The sequence below is a fragment of the Elaeis guineensis genome, chromosome 11 (assembly GCF_000442705.2).
Source record: "Elaeis guineensis isolate ETL-2024a chromosome 11, EG11, whole genome shotgun sequence".
NCBI classification, from domain to species: domain Eukaryota; kingdom Viridiplantae; phylum Streptophyta; class Magnoliopsida; order Arecales; family Arecaceae; genus Elaeis; species Elaeis guineensis.
The window spans coordinates 20,363,569-20,381,136 of NC_026003.2; the positions used below are offsets into that span (position 1 = coordinate 20,363,569).

At 36.9% G+C, this 17,568-nt stretch overlaps 1 protein-coding gene across 1 annotated transcript in view; it reads left to right on the forward strand.

Moving 5' to 3' along the window:
- Positions 1-3,385: 3,385 nt before the first annotated feature.
- LOC140852372 (filament-like plant protein 6) overlaps positions 3,386-17,568 on the forward strand; it is a 26,515-nt gene continuing 12,332 nt past the window's right edge. The window contains exons 1-5 of the mRNA XM_073245311.1: positions 3,386-3,730; positions 4,418-4,503; positions 5,264-5,390; positions 15,307-15,484; positions 15,723-17,565. Coding sequence (XP_073101412.1) covers positions 5,280-5,390; positions 15,307-15,484; positions 15,723-17,565 — 2,132 coding nt within the window. The 5' untranslated portion in view covers positions 3,386-3,730; positions 4,418-4,503; positions 5,264-5,279. The remainder of the gene's footprint in view (positions 3,731-4,417; positions 4,504-5,263; positions 5,391-15,306; positions 15,485-15,722; positions 17,566-17,568) is intronic.

Sequence of the window (17,568 nt, forward strand, 5' to 3'; positions counted from 1 at the left end):
ATAAAATTCATCATGGAGTCCCATGGTTTAGAATTTTCGCTGCCTTTCAATTTTATTAGAACAATTCCTTTTTTTTTATTTTTTGTTTTCTAAATGCTAATTTTAGCCTGTATCTAAAAAGCCAAAATTATATCATACGTTGTACGTTTCTGTGCTAGTACTAGCTAGTGCTAGTATTAACTATCTCCAACTTCGGGAACCTGATAAGGTAGCATTAAAACCTTTGCAGCTATAATGGATATTATCTAAGTACCCATCAAAAAAAATACTTGGAGTTTGATCATAAAACATGTAAAATATGTAGCCATAATTTTAAACAAAAAAAAGTCTGGGCTCAATTATCTAGGCTGATAAATATTCTTCCTTTATCTTCCAACAATCATAGCTTTTCTTGTATTCTACATGTGCATTCCATACGCCCATATCAATGATGTCACTATTAATATCATAATAACCGTTATGCAAACCTCTTGAACCAAATTGAGGTACGACATCATATGATTTCATTCTAACTAGTCTGCATCCTGTTCACTTATGAAGAGATCCAAGTCTCCGTCCTGGTTATACCATCATCACTGTAGTTTTTTAAATTTAAAACAGAACACAAAAAATTGCACGGTATGAACAGTGCTGGATCCGGGAGCCAGGCCGTGCCAAGATATCCCACACACCTCCGTACCCTGGGAACCGTGCAATTAGCGACGATAGTGGATCATTGGACCCATTATGTTGGACAAGTTATTCAATGATTGAGCTTGTTTTCTGACATCTCTGATCAAAATAGATGGAGAAAAACTAGCCTACACATTTTGACCACTGAGATTGCTGGTATTTTTTTTTTTTGGTGAAGATGAGATTGCTGATAACTGAGTAAAAATTTTTGATTGAATCACAACAATTGCTGAGTTAGTGGATCTGTCCAACTATGAATCAACATGCAAAAACACGCCAGCTCTATATGTTCTTGTGTTTCTTTTTGGATTGTTTCCTATGTGTTGGTTCATGGTTGGATTAGTTCATCACCATCTTTGTACATAATGATTCATGATTGAATTGGTCCACCGCTAGATTGGTGGATCTGATCTAACAAATATCTTCTCATGGCATCGCACTTTGATTGGCACCGCCATGGACTGCATCCTGGCTTGTTTGTTGGGGTGGAAACTCAATCCCCACCGAACATCTAAAAAAATCAGACAGCAGACACCACAAAATTATTATTATAAGATTAAATTAATCTATTTGATCTTTGATTAACATCAATAACTCATTGATTAATGGAATACGACCCGTTTAAATGAAAAAAATAATATAAAGCGAGGCACTGGCTTGGCCCAGCGATTAGACCCTCCAAATGACTTTTGCTGGTTCCCCTGGTTGGACGGTCCCCCCCAAAAAAAAACATTCATATAGTTAGACACTTAGATATATAACCCTGCATAGGTGGATCAATTAAAACTTTTTCAGTGCTAAGACTGCTATAAGTTACTTTTTGCAGCCAGATTGGCCATAATATAGACTACTGCAAGGGGAGGTTTTGGGCATACCTTCGTTTTAAATTTCAAGAAAAGCAGTGAATAATGGGGACATAATTAACATTACTTTAATAATACAATCAAATATAGTTATATCACCTAGAACTTTATGGCGTTCTTATTGAAAAAAAAAAAAAAATGGGAACATCCCTTTAATTTTATACAATTCATTTGCATATTCTATACTTTAAAAAATATCAAATTGACCATTCCAATTTTCGATATATTTTAATGTGATCCAGCCATCCATCTCCATTAACAGAATTTTATAAAACAATAAAAATATTCTTATCTCTATCTCCCATCTCTCTCCTCCTTTCTTTCTCATCTTCGATTGGATATTCCTCTTTCTTCCTCCTCTTTCTTCTCTTCTTCCTTTACGGTCATTTTTCCTTCTCCATGAGGGCTCTCTCCACTGCTTCAATTTATTTCTTGTCAGTGATCCTCTTTTTTTTTTTTTCTCTCTTTCTTCTTAAACTTCTCCTTCTTATCCTTTTTCTCCTTAAAGTCTACTTATGAGGGAGGGGTATTTTTATCTATCGAAAAAAAAATAAATTTATTTGTTAGTAAAATGAATAGTTGGACCGTATTGAATATATTGATAAGTAAAAGAGTTAGTTTGTTATTTTTTAAAATATAAAAATATAAATAAAATTATATTAAAATTAAGTTGGTGTTACTATAATTATTTTTAAAAAATAAATTTTTTATTATTTTTTTCCCCAACATAAGTGAAGGTATTCAGGTCATTTTAACGAGGAGCCTGGGGGCGTCGGACCCAACGGGGTTGGAAGTTTGCGAGACACGCATGCCCTTCTCTTTTGTCTTGACGGTAAACCCCCCACGCATCGGGTTCTGCCGCTGCCCCCACGCGGCAGCCCCTCGTTTGGTTCCTCTTGTTTTGGGTTTCTCCTGCTGGAAACGGTCCGAATGCCCGCGGTGAATGGATTTTACCCCGGCATCGGTGAAAAATGGAGCCCAAAAAAACGACAACAGTAACGCTTGGATCCCCACAATCCAACGGCTGTCCCCTCGGCTAGACGCCAAAGAGAGAGCACGTCCCCAGTCCCCTGCCGTTCACGAATCTCGAGGCACCAGGATTCACGTGCGGTGACATCCTAGCAGGTAAAAAAGGTATTGGCTGTATCTGGTATAGATTTTAATTTATAAAAGACTGTCTTTTCGCTTTATACCGACGAAATATATTTTAAAAAAAAGGTGGGCCACCAGCTTTAATCATACGGAATGAGAAATAGAAGCGGAGGGTTTTTCCCGCGCTCGATCGGACGGTCATTGTCGACCGTCCCGTGGATGGGCTATCTTTCCGATGGGCCCACGACTGCCAACGTCAGCCCCGTGGAAACAGGTGGCCACCGATCAGACGGTGCACGATGATGGAATCGTTTGTGGATGATGCATCAGGAGACGTCAGCAAGGTTGACCGACGGCGTACGTGAAAAGCCACTCGGTGACAAAAATAAAAAACAGCAGGCAGCGAAAAAAGCCGTAGCAACCGACTGACGGAGCCGTAGATTCTATTCCAGGCGGCGTCAATCACTGCCGTCCAATTCGTGAACACCCCTCCGGTGAGCCATCTTTATCCTTCTTATTCTTTTCCATTTTTTTATAAAAAAACCTCGTATTTGTTGAGACTGTTTAAAATAGAATAATTATTTTATAAGAATGGGTTAAAGTGGATAATACGTGTCAAGGGGCGGAAAAAGAGGGGAGGATTTGAAAAGAGAAGGGGAACAAAGCGGGCATCTTTTGGTCCTTTCCAACGTCTTGCTTTTAAGTGGCACCTAACGCGAATATTTTTACCGAGAAACGCCACGCCCTTTAGCTCTCCTTGCTTGCTCCCTTCTTTCTCTGTTTTTTTTATCTCTCCACCCACCTTTCTCTGTTCTTCTCTCGGCCCGAAGTAGACTGCGGATTTTAGAAGAAGAAGAAGAAGGAGAGAGAGAGAGAAGGAAAGGATAAAAGAGAGAGGAGCAGCGAAGGACGAGTAACAACCACGTCCTTCTCATTCTTTCCATATCTCCCACCTTATCACCAGGGAAGATCGAAATTAAAGAGAAAACAGGGGAAAAAATTTAAAAAATAGCAACGAGCTAGTTTTTCTCCCGAGAGGTTTACGATTCCACTTGCCAGATCTGCTCCAAAAATTCTCATTTCTTTTTACTTACATTTATCCGGTAAGCCACCATGTGCTCTTCTCCCTTCTTCCTTCTTTCTATCTGGGGAGTCTTTCAACCTATTCGATCCTTCTTCTCTTCTCTCCTTGTATGTGCTGAATGAAGCGATTTTAATAGGTTCTTCAGACAAGAAAATTATTGGCTTTTTGGAGGATTTCGGTGGATGAGAGTTTCTGGATTAGACCTTTTTTTTTTGGTTTTTTTTTTTTCCCCCCAAGCTGTGACTCTTTACCGGGTCGTGTTGACGATGAAAAGATAACTGCTTTTAAGAAAATTCAGATGGTTCTTGCACAGATTTTTCTGGGGACATCACTGTTTTGGCTGATACTTTTGTTCATTTTTGGCTCATTGATATGGTGAGGTTCGCTTGGATTTTTGGTCCTAGTTGATCGATGCTTCACATTGTGGAGATCTTAAATAGTTGCAGAAGAAATCCCCTTTCTTTACTACTTTTTCGATCCGTTTGGTTTTGTCTCGATCAAGCAACGAAGGCATCGATCCGATGCTTCCATGAAGTTTTCGGCAATGCCCAACAATTGATTCGTTTGATCTGTTTGAAGGATTTTTCCTTCTTAGAATTTCCATTTTTGTTTCTTTTGATTCAAGTTTGCTTCCAACTTTGCTTTTGATTTGTTATTCGGGATTATGGAAACTTTGTTTATTCTTCCACTGCCAAATTTTGCTCAGGTCGTAGCAGGTAAAGAAAATGTTACGGTAGAAGTACGATTTTAATCTGGTGAACAGCTACTGCTTTAGAAGAGCTCTTCTTTCAGGTGGGTACTAACGATAGTGGACAGGGCAAGGGATAGTTTCTGGCAACAGTCTGTAATCACTAATGACTTAAGCGAGACTTAACTCCTTGCCCCACTCGTCTTAAAGATTTGCAACTACCTTTCACCATGTTTACTTTTCGTCGGCACTTCTTTACTGCTTGTAATCTTCATTTGTTTTTGATAAATATTTTAACTTGATTAATTTATTGATCTCTTGTTATGCCAGCTTACTGGGTTACACAAAATAGAAAATTACTTGGGATGAATGTTTAACAATGTCAGTTTTGGTGTATGATTCATTTTTCTAAGTAATGCTCAGTGAATTTCAAAATTTTATCGAAATTGGAGGTTCTTAACCCATATATGGTGTTCATTTTCTTTTGCCAAATTTTTATAATTCTCTTGTTTCTGCCAAATTTAGATACTGCAGCTTCACACTTCTTGATTTTCTTGTTCATATTTGATGACCAATATCTTCACAAACACCATATAAATCCTTTCGGATTACGGTAAAAAAGGGGATATAAATATTTATTTCCAAAACTTCTGGTGCCAACAGTCATGGTTCTCTTTGTTTCTGTCCTTGGAAGTAATTTATAGCTGGAGTTTTCTTGTTTCCTCCCCATTTAAAAAAATCTGCAGCTTCACTGCCATCACCAATTGCTTCGACTCTTTTGATTGCCCGTTTTAGTCTTCATTTATTTTATTCAGCTGATGTGCTCATAATCAGAAGAGTTTTGATTTTTAAAGCATTTTATAGGCTACATTAGCTGAAAATGGAACGGCGAAGTTGGCCTTGGAAGAAGAAATCATCTGAGAAAACGACAACTACAACAGATTCGACTAGCACTTCTTCACCTCATCCAGTTGGCAATCAAGAAGATCAGGTTTGCCTTTTCCCCCAATTTTTACTTTCTGCAGTTAGTAGTTAATTCTGCAGGTATAACCAATTTAAGAACAAAATGCAACAATAACAGGATGTCAATGAAGTGAAAAGCAGAGCAGTTTAACATTATGCGAATGAAGTGAAGATAAAACCATCAAAACTATGTAATCCAGACATGATTTCTGATTATGCATGCACTTCTCAAGAAATACAAGATTATAATCAAAACTCTGTGGAAAACCAATCCTAACTATGTAGCGGATTTGTTAAACTGATTTTAGTTTTTATCTGTTGCTCTCCAACATTCTGGTTTACCTGATTTTGTGGATTCAAGCTCAACACTTTTTAAGATAATATGCACATATCTTATCATTCTATTAGTTGGACTCAGTTTCTAACGCTTTGGTTCAATATACCGATGGATTGCTTTCCCTTCATCTTGATGATGATGTGCTCAGGCCATTGATGGTTGGTTCATTATAAATGCTCATAACTGGTGGTGGGTCATTTAAAACAGTTTAACAATTTGCAATTATTCACCCTGACAAACTCTAGACAATGAGGACAAGGGGTCCTTTTGTACATCTTATTTTTGCGAAAGCTATCTTGGCAAGTTAGCCATATGGACCATCTGTCACAATGCAAGCTCATTCTACTCTGGCTTTTGGGGGCATAACAAGGTCCATGGTCTGGGATGTAAGTTAAACCAAATTTGTAGTTTTGGCGGACACAGTGTTAAGGTTTCCTTTGCTACTTAAACCATATTGACCACCTTTTACGATGCAAGCTCAACATAATGTACTTCTGGGGGCCAAAGTAATGCTAGTTGTTTTTGTATGTAGATTTGACTGAAAATGCAGTTTTGGCTGAAATTTGTGGAAGCGCTTTTTGCTTGTAGGACTGTATGTACCATCCTGCATGATACAAGCTTATTGTAAAGTTTGAATCTTTAAAAAAATAACAACTTAAAAGCATATTAGATGCCAATTCATATTATGATATACTGAATGTTGATATTATTGTGGCTTGATACTGGTAGTATTATGTTTGCATAAAGAGAAAGATATGATAAAGAGAAAAATGTCGGATACTAAAGTTCTCTGGTATCCGATATGCTCATGAGAACTCATAGTTATATTCGTATCTAGTAGTCAAAATTATATGCTGTTAAAGTTGTTTTGCTCATAATAGTCTTTTTAATTGGTGTAGAAATGTTAATGAGGTTGGGTAAGATGAAGTTGAAATTGAAATAGTGAGATAACAATTCAAGTAATTTACACTAATGATGGGTTGTAGAGGCAGCTGTGGCTGCTTTGGATAAGTCTTTTAAGAGAGAATCAAATCTATTATGACAATGCGATAATTGAACCAAACAAACTGGACACCACAAGCCTTTCTAAGTGCACCAAGGGGCTTTAAATAAAGGTCCTCATCAGCTTGAAGCTCCATTTGCAACTCCCAAATAATAGTTAAAAATACAAAGAATGCAGTAGGGTCTTATCATCATAGTTGAATGGTTGGAAGCTATAATAAGATAAGGCTTATAAGGCTGTTTCCTGGAGTATCTCTTAAAATGTCTTTTGTGGATAGACCTGTAGTTAGAGAGGCTAAAGGTTTCCTCAGACTTTGGGAAGGGGGATGGGCTTCTAGTCTATTAAGTTCTCTTTTAATATCAGGTGAAAGACTGTACCACCCATAAAGAAGTTGGAAAGCTGAAAGTACTCCACTTATTCTTGGGTCACTTATTTATGCTTGATATTGCAGGAACATCAGTTCTTCTTACCTATGGTTTCAGAATAGCTTGACCTTAATTTACGAAGTTGGGGTCCTCAAGAGTGGCTTGAGCTTGAGATAAGTTTAGTGGTATATGGATTTCTATGGTTCTGGGACATATTAACTGATACTATTCAAACTGTAGCCAATATACATGCAACATTAGGGTCCCAGACACAAAATTATGACACCCTCTTTTTTCAAGATTACTTGAAGACAGCAACCAACATCCAGGTTAGGGTATTCTGTATAATCAAAATATGCTAATAGAAGACATGTGCATTGATGGATATCATGTTGGAAATTAACTTTTGATTGGGCATTAATTATCACCTGAAAAATTCCATGTAATATGAAATCTTTTCATTCCAATTATTCCCAAGAATACTATAAAGTATTTAACAATGAATAATACCTTGGGTTCCAAGAACTCTGGTAATCTAATTTGATGAGTCAAACCTTGACATGATTGTAAGAGGTGGGTTCTGATGCTTTTGACCACATCTGATTGTGATTTCTAGGGAATGCAACCCCAATATGGCATTTGCATTGTGCGTGGCTCATTTTCTGGTCATATGAGGTTGAATGAGCCAATGTTCCACTTAAGTAAGCCTGGGCTATACATGTATAACTTGGCTGCACCTAGGCCCATACCATTAAGTAGGAGTCAAGTCTTACTTTAGACTTCAAAAGCAGATGGAGTTGTTGAATATGTTACATCTTTTATACCGCCTTCTAGTCTCAATGAGTTATGGTGGTCATCTTGTACATTAACAGAACAGATTTCAATCTAACAGAGATGCTTACTGCTGGCAGTAACACATTTCACGTATCTTCAATAAAGACCATGTGACAATACAAGTTAACTTATCGAGATTTTCACCTGCATATCACTGATACTGCAAAATAATTCAGTATATTGATCTTGATCTCATGTGCATGAGATAAACCTTTTATATGCAATAGACTGCTCATAGTTGAGACTTAACATTTTTTGTTATTCAATTTAGCACTTTGTAAGTGTTCAAAATCCAAATAAGTTTCATATGAAGCAATAGGGGCAAGCAATCAATGAATGAAGCATTGTCATCATTTTTCTCATCTTCACCCCTTCATCTCGTAAACCCCTTCTCTCCTTTCTTTCCTCAAGGAAAACTGTAAAGATTCTTAGTTATTGTCATTCTTTTCTTTTGCTTTTGCTTCTTATGAAGAAAGCAATAAAGTAACAGTAGTGACTCTTTGCAGTAGAAAGCCACATTTAGTTTGAAAGATAACAACGTTTTGAAGCATTTATGTATTAACATTGTGTTTTTTTGGCCAATAATTTAAGGGGCATGAGTGTTTGGTTAATTTGGAAGTTGTAAACATTAGCGATGTTGGATCACTCTATAAGGGGGCTTCAAGGGTGTCAACATTCATAAGACATGTAGTAATCATGGTTATGTTCTTTGTAGATATTTGTTTTGATATTTCCTCTTTAGGTGGCCAAAGGGAAAACTTTTGGTGCAAAATTTGAATGGCTAAGGAATCAGGCCTTCTATGTTTTGCTAATGTGATTAAATTTACTGTTTATTCATAGTGCATGTTGTTTTTGGCTGTTTGTCAGCTCTGACTTCAATTTGAGCTGAAATTTCTTTTTGTCCCTTTTTTATGCATGTTATTTTTTCTATTTTTTTGCGCACACCCATGCACGCGCACGCGCGCACACACACACATATATATCAACTTTCAGAGATATCTGGCTTTGTAATCAAGTTTCCTCCTTATAACAGGTTAATTTTTTATTTGTTTTTGTCCCTTGTTGCACTCATTTATAACTTGACATAGAGATTTTTTTTTTTTATAATTATGGACCCTTAAATATTGGCCTCTGGCTTTTTTTTTTTTTAAAAAAATGTCTTAGTGGCCTACTTTTAGTGCTCTCTCTCTCTCTTTCTCATCTTATGTCCTTTTTTTTTCACTTCTTTATCCTGACTTACAATGCATTTGATGTTATAAGTAACAAGCCTCCATCATTATTGATGGGATAGTTTGACAACTTGAACATTAAACTCATGCCTTGGTGGTCTTTAGACATGTTGAAGCATCTTGAGATTATTACCATGTAACTCAACCACTTTCTTCATCATGTATGGCAGTGATTAGAGTTTAATATCGAGTTAGCATTGCCTGCTTATAAATTCTTGGTATGTCAACTTGCAACACCATATTGCTCACTCATACCTTTCAAAATAGTTTGTCTTGCAGAAGGGTTGAAATATTGGTACTAGTACCTAAACTGGTACCTTACTTTTTGGGTATGGACAGGTGTGATAGTGCACTGATGTATTGGTGCTGGCACTGCAAAGGTAAGGCATGTACCATATGTCAATACAGTGCCATACCAAGGGGCTGACTTTTACTAAAATCCTTAGTCCTTGTGCCACTAATTGAGACTGCCAGCTAACTCACTTTGCTGTTAATCAACTTCGTTCGCTATGTCACCATGTTTGTCGCCTTCATCTCCAGACTTGTTAGCTTGTTGTTTAGTAGTTTGCGATTACCATTGCAAAAGTTATTGTGGCTATTTGTGTTGTCCTGAAGTTTTTCTTTCAAAGCTGGACAAAATCTTTTGCAACTCATTAGGTTGCCTCAATAGTGGTTTCTACTTTTGTCAATGTTGCTTTAATTAAAATATGGCATCTCTTTATTCTAGTCTAGTGCAATTGTGAACTCACTCTACCATTGTACCTTTTCATGGTTGTGCATCCTCGAATTATACTCATAGATGTTCTTTCCTTGTTGGATAATCTATGGTTTGATGACTTCTTAGGTCTTTCTGATCATCTGCATTGATGTTTCTCCATATGTGTGATCATGCTTTCATGGTCATGCATCCTCAATCTTTATTTATGCTTATACCGTGAAACCATCGCCTTGGTTCATTCTTAGCTGGCCGTCATACAGATGCTTCTTTATAGTGACCCATCTTTTGCATGCCATATTCTAAGGACTAGTTTGGTTCGCAAGAAGTGGAGGGGGCAAATTGTGGTCAATAGGAAGTGAAAAAAATCCCTCTTGTTTGGTTTCAGAGGAGAGAAATTGGAAAAATGTGTTCCCATGAGAATAAAATTCATATGTTCCTTGGGAAAGAAAAACCATGTAAAACATGGATTTTGGCTTTCCCATGGGATGGGAATTAGAGACTTTTTTTTTTCCGTAAATATCCTTTAAGCCATTGAAAGATGTATGACTGAAATGAACATTCTCTCCATAACAATGCCTCAAACTCTCCTCCACTATGATCTACAGCAAAAAATTCCCTTAACCATCATAATTTCTTATTTTCAAACAATGGTAATGTGTAAAATAGGATAAGGTTTTTCTTTGTATTAAGGATATAATAGGTATCTTATATAGCTTTCCTAATAAAGTAGATGCTTAACTAAACATAAGCTACTCTAGAATAAGCTACTTTTCCATGATTAACCAAACATGACCAAAACCACTTTCGCGGGCATCATATTCTCAGGAATAACACTTCATAGAAGAAAAATTCTTCTAACGAACCAAAAGGGTCCTAAATGAGGATTGCTAAGAAAATTTAAATAGAAGCCATTTCACTTTGTGGCTGATAAATGCTTAATCTTTTTTTTTTTTCTCTTGTAGAACTTAAATTCTTTTTTTTTTTCACTCGTAGAACCCTTACAACATGATTTTGAGTTGACCTTGTCAAATCAATCTATGGGAGGATGATTTTTATTTATGTGGTTCTGTGGCTTCAAACGAACTCAACATGATGCTTTTAGTGACTCCTACAATCTGAGTACTTCCAAGAAATCTCAATTAAGTTTTTACAACATATGACCATATTTAAAAAGAATTCACATTGCTTTAATAGCTCAAAAGTACATGTCATAACCATGGGAATATCCCCAATTTATGTGGGTGGAAAAAATAATTTACATTTAGTGTGGCTCTAAATTTGATCTGAACAGAAATCAAACATGTTAAATTAGGCAGCAGAATATTCCAAGCTTAGGGATCTGATGCTCCAATCTGGCTGGCTTAGGACTTGAATGTCCTTGATCCAGCTAGTGTTGGTGGACTAGGATGATTTTCTTATTTGGGCCTAAAGGACTAACCAGATCTAGTTTGACTATCTAAGTGAGGTAGGTCATAGAATTAAACTTAGGCTAAAGTTCTAACTTCAATTTGGCCTTCAAGAACTGAAGCTACTTTTCTCTATGAACAGGGTCACTACTTAGGGGTCATGCAGTCAAGTTAGTAGTTGTTCCATTTTGGATCACCAAGGTATAATATGGATGAACATTTCAAGATTAATTTTTAGGTCCCTAATTAAAGCGAAGGATGGATTAGTTAACCATGTTTTCAAATAGTTTAAATGTATCATTGACAACACTAGTTTAACTTTCCAATTTTGTGTATCTTATTTGACTCCCCTAATTTGAAAACATGGATGTCAATTGATAACAAGATGTTTGTATGCTAAGTTTAAGGTCTTAAGGGCATTTTACGTCTTCTGTTAAATTCCAGATGACTCTAAAAAGTGAGGCCATCATGTTCTAAGCCCTTGTGTTCTTAAAGGTAAGCCATCCATGGAGGCAGGGTATACTCTTCTGTGGTGTTAGGCCAACCATGAACGTGGAGGTTGTGTAACCTATGTCTTTTAAGCCAATTATAAAGTCGGGAGCTGTAAACTTAAAAGTTGTTAGTTCATTTAGAGTATGTTTGGCTCTTCAATTTCTTAGAATCCAGCCCACACTTGAAGGCAAAAGCCGTGTGTTTTATGTTTTTGATTCTTTACAGTTAAGCTATACTGAAGGACAATGACCAAGAACTCTAGGTATTCATGCCTTTAAGGTTAAGCTTTATGTGAAGGCAAAGGCCATAGATTCCAAGTCTTTACCTCTTTCGAGTTTCACCATATTGAAACACATAGTCCATGAATAGGAATTTAGCAATAGTTTTCCTTTTAAGATGGGTTGGTTGGTTAGGGGCAGGGGAATGCATCATCAAATAACTTTATGACAATAAGATGTTGAACAATTAGTTAGCTTGTGTTTGATGCTCATGAATTTTGTTGAAAGAAAAAGCTCAAAAGAAATTCAATTCATTAATGATATCTCATCTCTTCAAATAGATGAGAAACAAGTACATAAGAAAAGAAGTACATATTTAGAAAGCAAGTACATACTATATTCAGAGATATGCTAAATTTAGAGATATACTAAAAATATTCTTTCTATATAAGGACTTATTAAATAAGCATAATTTTAATACTTTCAAGTTGGAGAATATATATCAAACATGCCCAGAGCTTATTACACAGAGTTGAAAATACCAAAAGATAGAGATTTAGTCAAAATATCAGCTAACTGCTCGGATGATGGAGTGAATGGTGTTATGATGGTCTTGTTCATCACAACATCTCTTTGAGGGTGTCCCAGATTTGTTTAGCCATCTTCAGGAATATGACATTAGCACCAACCTTTTCCTTCGTGCTATTCAACAACCATGACATAGTACAACAGTTACCAGCCAGCCAGTCCTCATAGACTCATAGGTAGGATCTTTGAAATTTGAAGGATCTTCAGTTAGGTGTTACACCTTTTGTTGGGCATCAATAAACAGTTTGAACGATTAGTCTCACAAGAGGTAGTTAGTGCTATTGAGCTTTACTGTAGTCGCTGTTAGATTCCTTATTGTAACGTCAGAATCGGAAGTCAGAGGTACTAAGAGTTGTTGTCGTGATTTAAGGATGTCATAGCAACCAGAGAGGAGGACAGAAACAATCAGACAGTACAAGAGGGAAGAAAAGATATCTTTACATGGCAGCCAAAGAAATCATAGATAATGTACCACTTCTGTGATTAGTAGATAGCCAGAAAGATAGCTAGATAACTTTCACACGGCATAGGAAAGATACCTACACCATATAGAAGAAGAGAAAAGAGGAAAAAGATCAAGAAATAGAGAGAAAATCAAGAAATAGAGGGTGAGATTAAGAAGAGAGGCGGTGGGTAGGTGGTGGTGAGGGAGGAGGTGGCGGCGGTGGTTTGAGGTGGTGGAGATGGGTGGCACTAGGGTTTGGAACCTTAGTGTGGCTAGGGCTTTGAAGATTACTGATGAAGAGGGGCTGTGATGTGGGCTACTGCGGCGAGGGCTGCTACAGCTAGGAAGGGCTACTGTGGCCTGTTGTGGAAGAAGGGGTGGTGGAGGGCTAGGGTTGTAGAGAGGGTGCGGCAACCGTTCTGATACTATATTGAAAGTAAAGGCTCAAAAAGAATTCAATTTATTAATGAGATCCTATCTGTTTAAATAGATGAGAAACAAGCACATAAAGAAAAAAGTACATACTTGAAAAGCAAGTACATAGTATGTTTAGATGTGGGCTGCTACGGTGAGGGCTGCTACAGCTAGGAAGGGCTGCTGTGGCCTGTTGTGGAAGGAGGGGCGGTGGAGGGGCTTGGGTTGTAGAGAGGGTGCGGCAACCGTTCTGATACCATATTGAAAGGAAAAGCTAAAAAAAAATTCAATTTATTAATAAGATCCCATCTCTTTAAATAGATGAGAAACAAGTACATAAGGAAAGAAGTACATACTTGAAAAGCAAGTACATATCATGTTTAAAGATATACTAAGTTTAGAGACATACTAAATATGTCCTTTCTATATAAGGACTTATTAAATAAGTATAATTCTAGTAAATTTCTTTCTTAGTTTCTACTTGATCATATTGATTGACTAATATCTAAGCCTGACAAAGGGAACCATAAGTGGACATAATGATTATATTGCAGGTCACAAGTGTTAAAAAACAATAATATTGTAATGAATTTTTCTAGAAAGAAGTGCTTGTAAAGATGCTTTAAGTTTTAACAGCACATGTTTCACTAGAAGAAAATGTAAGAACACAAAAGCAAGTGCATTTAAAATAATGTGTGAAAAAGAAGTCAAAGATACTCACCTTTCATTCTCATTGCAAAGAAAAACAAAAAAAAAAAAAAGAAAAGAAACCAACAACTCTCTGTCTCTTGCATAGCTTAGCTAATTTGGATTCCAAATAACCATTGATATTTATCCTGAAATAACAGCAGTTCTTCATTGAAAAGAAGGGGTTTTCTTTCCATTTGAAGGATTACTATATTTTTTATCCCTTAAAAGTGAGTCTAAGCTGATATTAAAAATTTATGCTAATAGTAGGGTGTGTGATTCTTGGCCAATTAGGTAGCAACCGTGTACTAGAAAGATAACTAAAACTTTTAAAAGAGTCAATAATAAGGAGCCACATACTATTCCAATGGCACCATGGAAATATAGTAGTGGACATGATCATAACTTTTGCAAGGGCCATTTCCCTACACTCCCTTATCCCGTGGCATCCATAAACAGAGTCTTCGGATATTATATAAGGCTGTATCAGGAGGCAAGTTCATGAACTCCAAGTATTCACTTATTATAGAGTTAGGTCATAGGTCAAAGCTAAAGGCAAAGCCATGATTTTTTAAGTACACATTTTCAGATTGCAGCCATCTTGTAGGGGCAAAGGCTGACTCTTTACTTCCTTATATTTATGTTGTGTACAAAGGCAAACGCCATACTGCTAAATTCATCTGTCATTTACAGAGTTACAACATACCCAAAGGACATTGCTAAGAGCTAAAATTCTTCACTCTTTAGAGTGAAGGTCGCACCCAAATGTTGAGGTCATGTTCTTCATAGTGACTTGTATACAGCAAGCTTTAAGAACAAAAGTATCAAAAATACACTTTATGCTAGATTTTTTTATCAATATATTTTAAGCTAATTTGTATAGAAAATAAAAAATGACCATATAGCTCATCTTTCAGTTCCAGGAATTCAAGTATTTTTAATTCTGCTATAACGGACTGGCAGAGTGAAAGGTGGACTAATTGTTCTAATTTATTCATTGTCAGCTGGTACAAGCTGTTGCTGTTTTATAATTTATTTCTTGTTGCCTCATATTCTCCCTAATTTAATGTTTATTAGCTTATTTGCTGTTTATAAGCGGATTATATGTTATTCTTCATTATTATTGTTATGTTGTCCCATTTTCTTGATTTGATTTATTCTAAATGTTGTTGGCTTAGCTCTTGTATCTCAAATCACTTTGTTGGCAGGAACGTACAAGAAGTGTAAATTATGTTCAAGTTTCTGTAGAGAAATATGCACATCTCAGTGAACTGGAGGAGCAGGTGACTATCTTGAATGAAAAATTATCTTCAGCACAATCAGAGATGACCACCAAGGAGAATTTGGTAAAACAGCATGCTAAAGTTGCTGAAGAAGCAGTATCAGGTATAACAGTGCTTACTGTTAGATCTTTTAATTTGATACTAGTAAATTTTGTTAGAGTAAGATCTCAACACTTGACATTATTTCTTAGACATTTTGGAGTATTTCTTAATATTTCTTATTTCTTAATGCTGTCAGGAGCTCCTTTTGTTTTGCAAGCTTGTTAACTGGGAATGATTACAATACTATTAATTTGTATGACAATGATTTTTCTGAGATTTCTGTTTTTTCCTTGCTTTAGGTTGGGAAAAAGCTGAAGCAGAAGCCGCAACACTGAAAATTCAACTTGAGTCTGTAACACTGTTAAAGCTTACAGCTGAAGAACGGGCATCACATCTTGATGGTGCTCTAAAGGAGTGCATGAAACAGATACGGAATGTGAAGGAAGAAAGCGAGCAAAAATTACACGATGTAGTTTTTGCAAAGACTAGGCAATGGGAAAAGGTCAAGGCTGAACTGGAAGCAAAAATAGTTGATTTTGATCAGGAGCTCTTAAGGGCTTCTGCTGAAAATATGGCACTTTCGAGATCTCTTCAAGAACGTTCTGCTATGCTGATGAAGATTAGTGATGAAAAATCTCAAGCTGATGCTGACATTGAAGTATTGAAGAACAATATACAATCATTTGAAAGAGAAACAAGTTCTTTAAAATATGAACTTCATGTTGTCTCCAAGGAGCTGGAAATTCGCAATGAAGAGAGGAACATGAGCATGAGATCTGCTGATGTGGCAAACAAGCAGCATTTAGAAGATGTCAAGAAAATATCAAAATTAGAAGCAGAATGCCAAAGGTTACGCGGTCTTGTTCGAAAGAGGTTGCCTGGTCCTGCTGCATTAGCTCAAATGAAGTTAGAAGTTGAGAATTTAGGTCGAGACTGTGGGGAAAACAAATTACGGCGCTCTCCTTCCAAAAACTCCAGCCCACATCATATATCAACTCCGGTTCCAGACTTTTCCCTTGAACAAATCCAGCAGTTCAAGAAAGAGAATGAATTTCTTACAGCACGTTTGTTAGCAATGGAGGAAGAGACAAAGATGCTAAAAGAGGCCTTGTCAAAACGAAATAGTGAGCTACAGGCTTCAAGAAACATGTGTGCTAATACAGCAAGCAAGCTTCGAAGCTTGGAAGTGCAGATGTTTGCTCCAAACCAACAAAAGAGCCCCTCAAAATCAAATAGTTATACCCAGTTCAGTGGTACCTTAAGCCAACATGAAAGCAACCCACCGAGCCTGACCTCCATGTCTGAAGATGGTGTTGATGAGGAAGGAAGCTGTTCTGAGTCTTGGGCTACAGCATTAGTATCAGAGCTCTCACAGTTCAAGAAAAAAGATGTTGACAAGAGTAACAAGGCAGAAAATTCAAATCATTTGAAACTTATGGATGACTTTTTAGAGATGGAGAGATTAGCATGTTTATCAGCAGAGACTAATGGCACTGCCACTATTTCAGATGATGTGACTGATAAGATGAAAATTGAAAATGCTGAAGCTACTTCAGTGGCTGACGTTCAAAAGAATGGGGGTGGTGAAGAGCAACAACTGGCCTTGGTGCCACCAACAAATCTGGCATATCCTAGCAAGGAGCAACTAGGTGGGGAGCATGTAACAAGAAAGTTTGATTCTCCACTGTCAAAACTGCAGTCACGAATAGCTTCTATGTTTGAATCTGGAGCCCTGGACATTGATATGGAAAAGCTTTTGGAAGGTATTAGACACATCGTTCAGGAAGTACAGGAAGAGTTGCCTCAGCACTCTGGTTGTCTTATTGAAGAAACTCACTCCACAGATGCTACTTGTGATCAAAATCGCTGCCATGAAGACATGGGTGAAACTACATACAGTGGGATTTCTTCAAAGCAAGATCATAATTCATGTAGTGATGGCAACCATGTCATAGGTCCCGTATTGAAGAATGCAATTTCTCATATTCATGATTTTGTCATTACTCTTGGTAAAGATGCTATGGAAATTCAAGGCAAGACTTCTGAAGAACATGGACTAAGTGAGAGAATGGAGCAGTTCTCTGCATCTGTTAACAAAGTTCTACGTAATGAAATAAGTATAACCGATTTTATTCTTGGATTGTC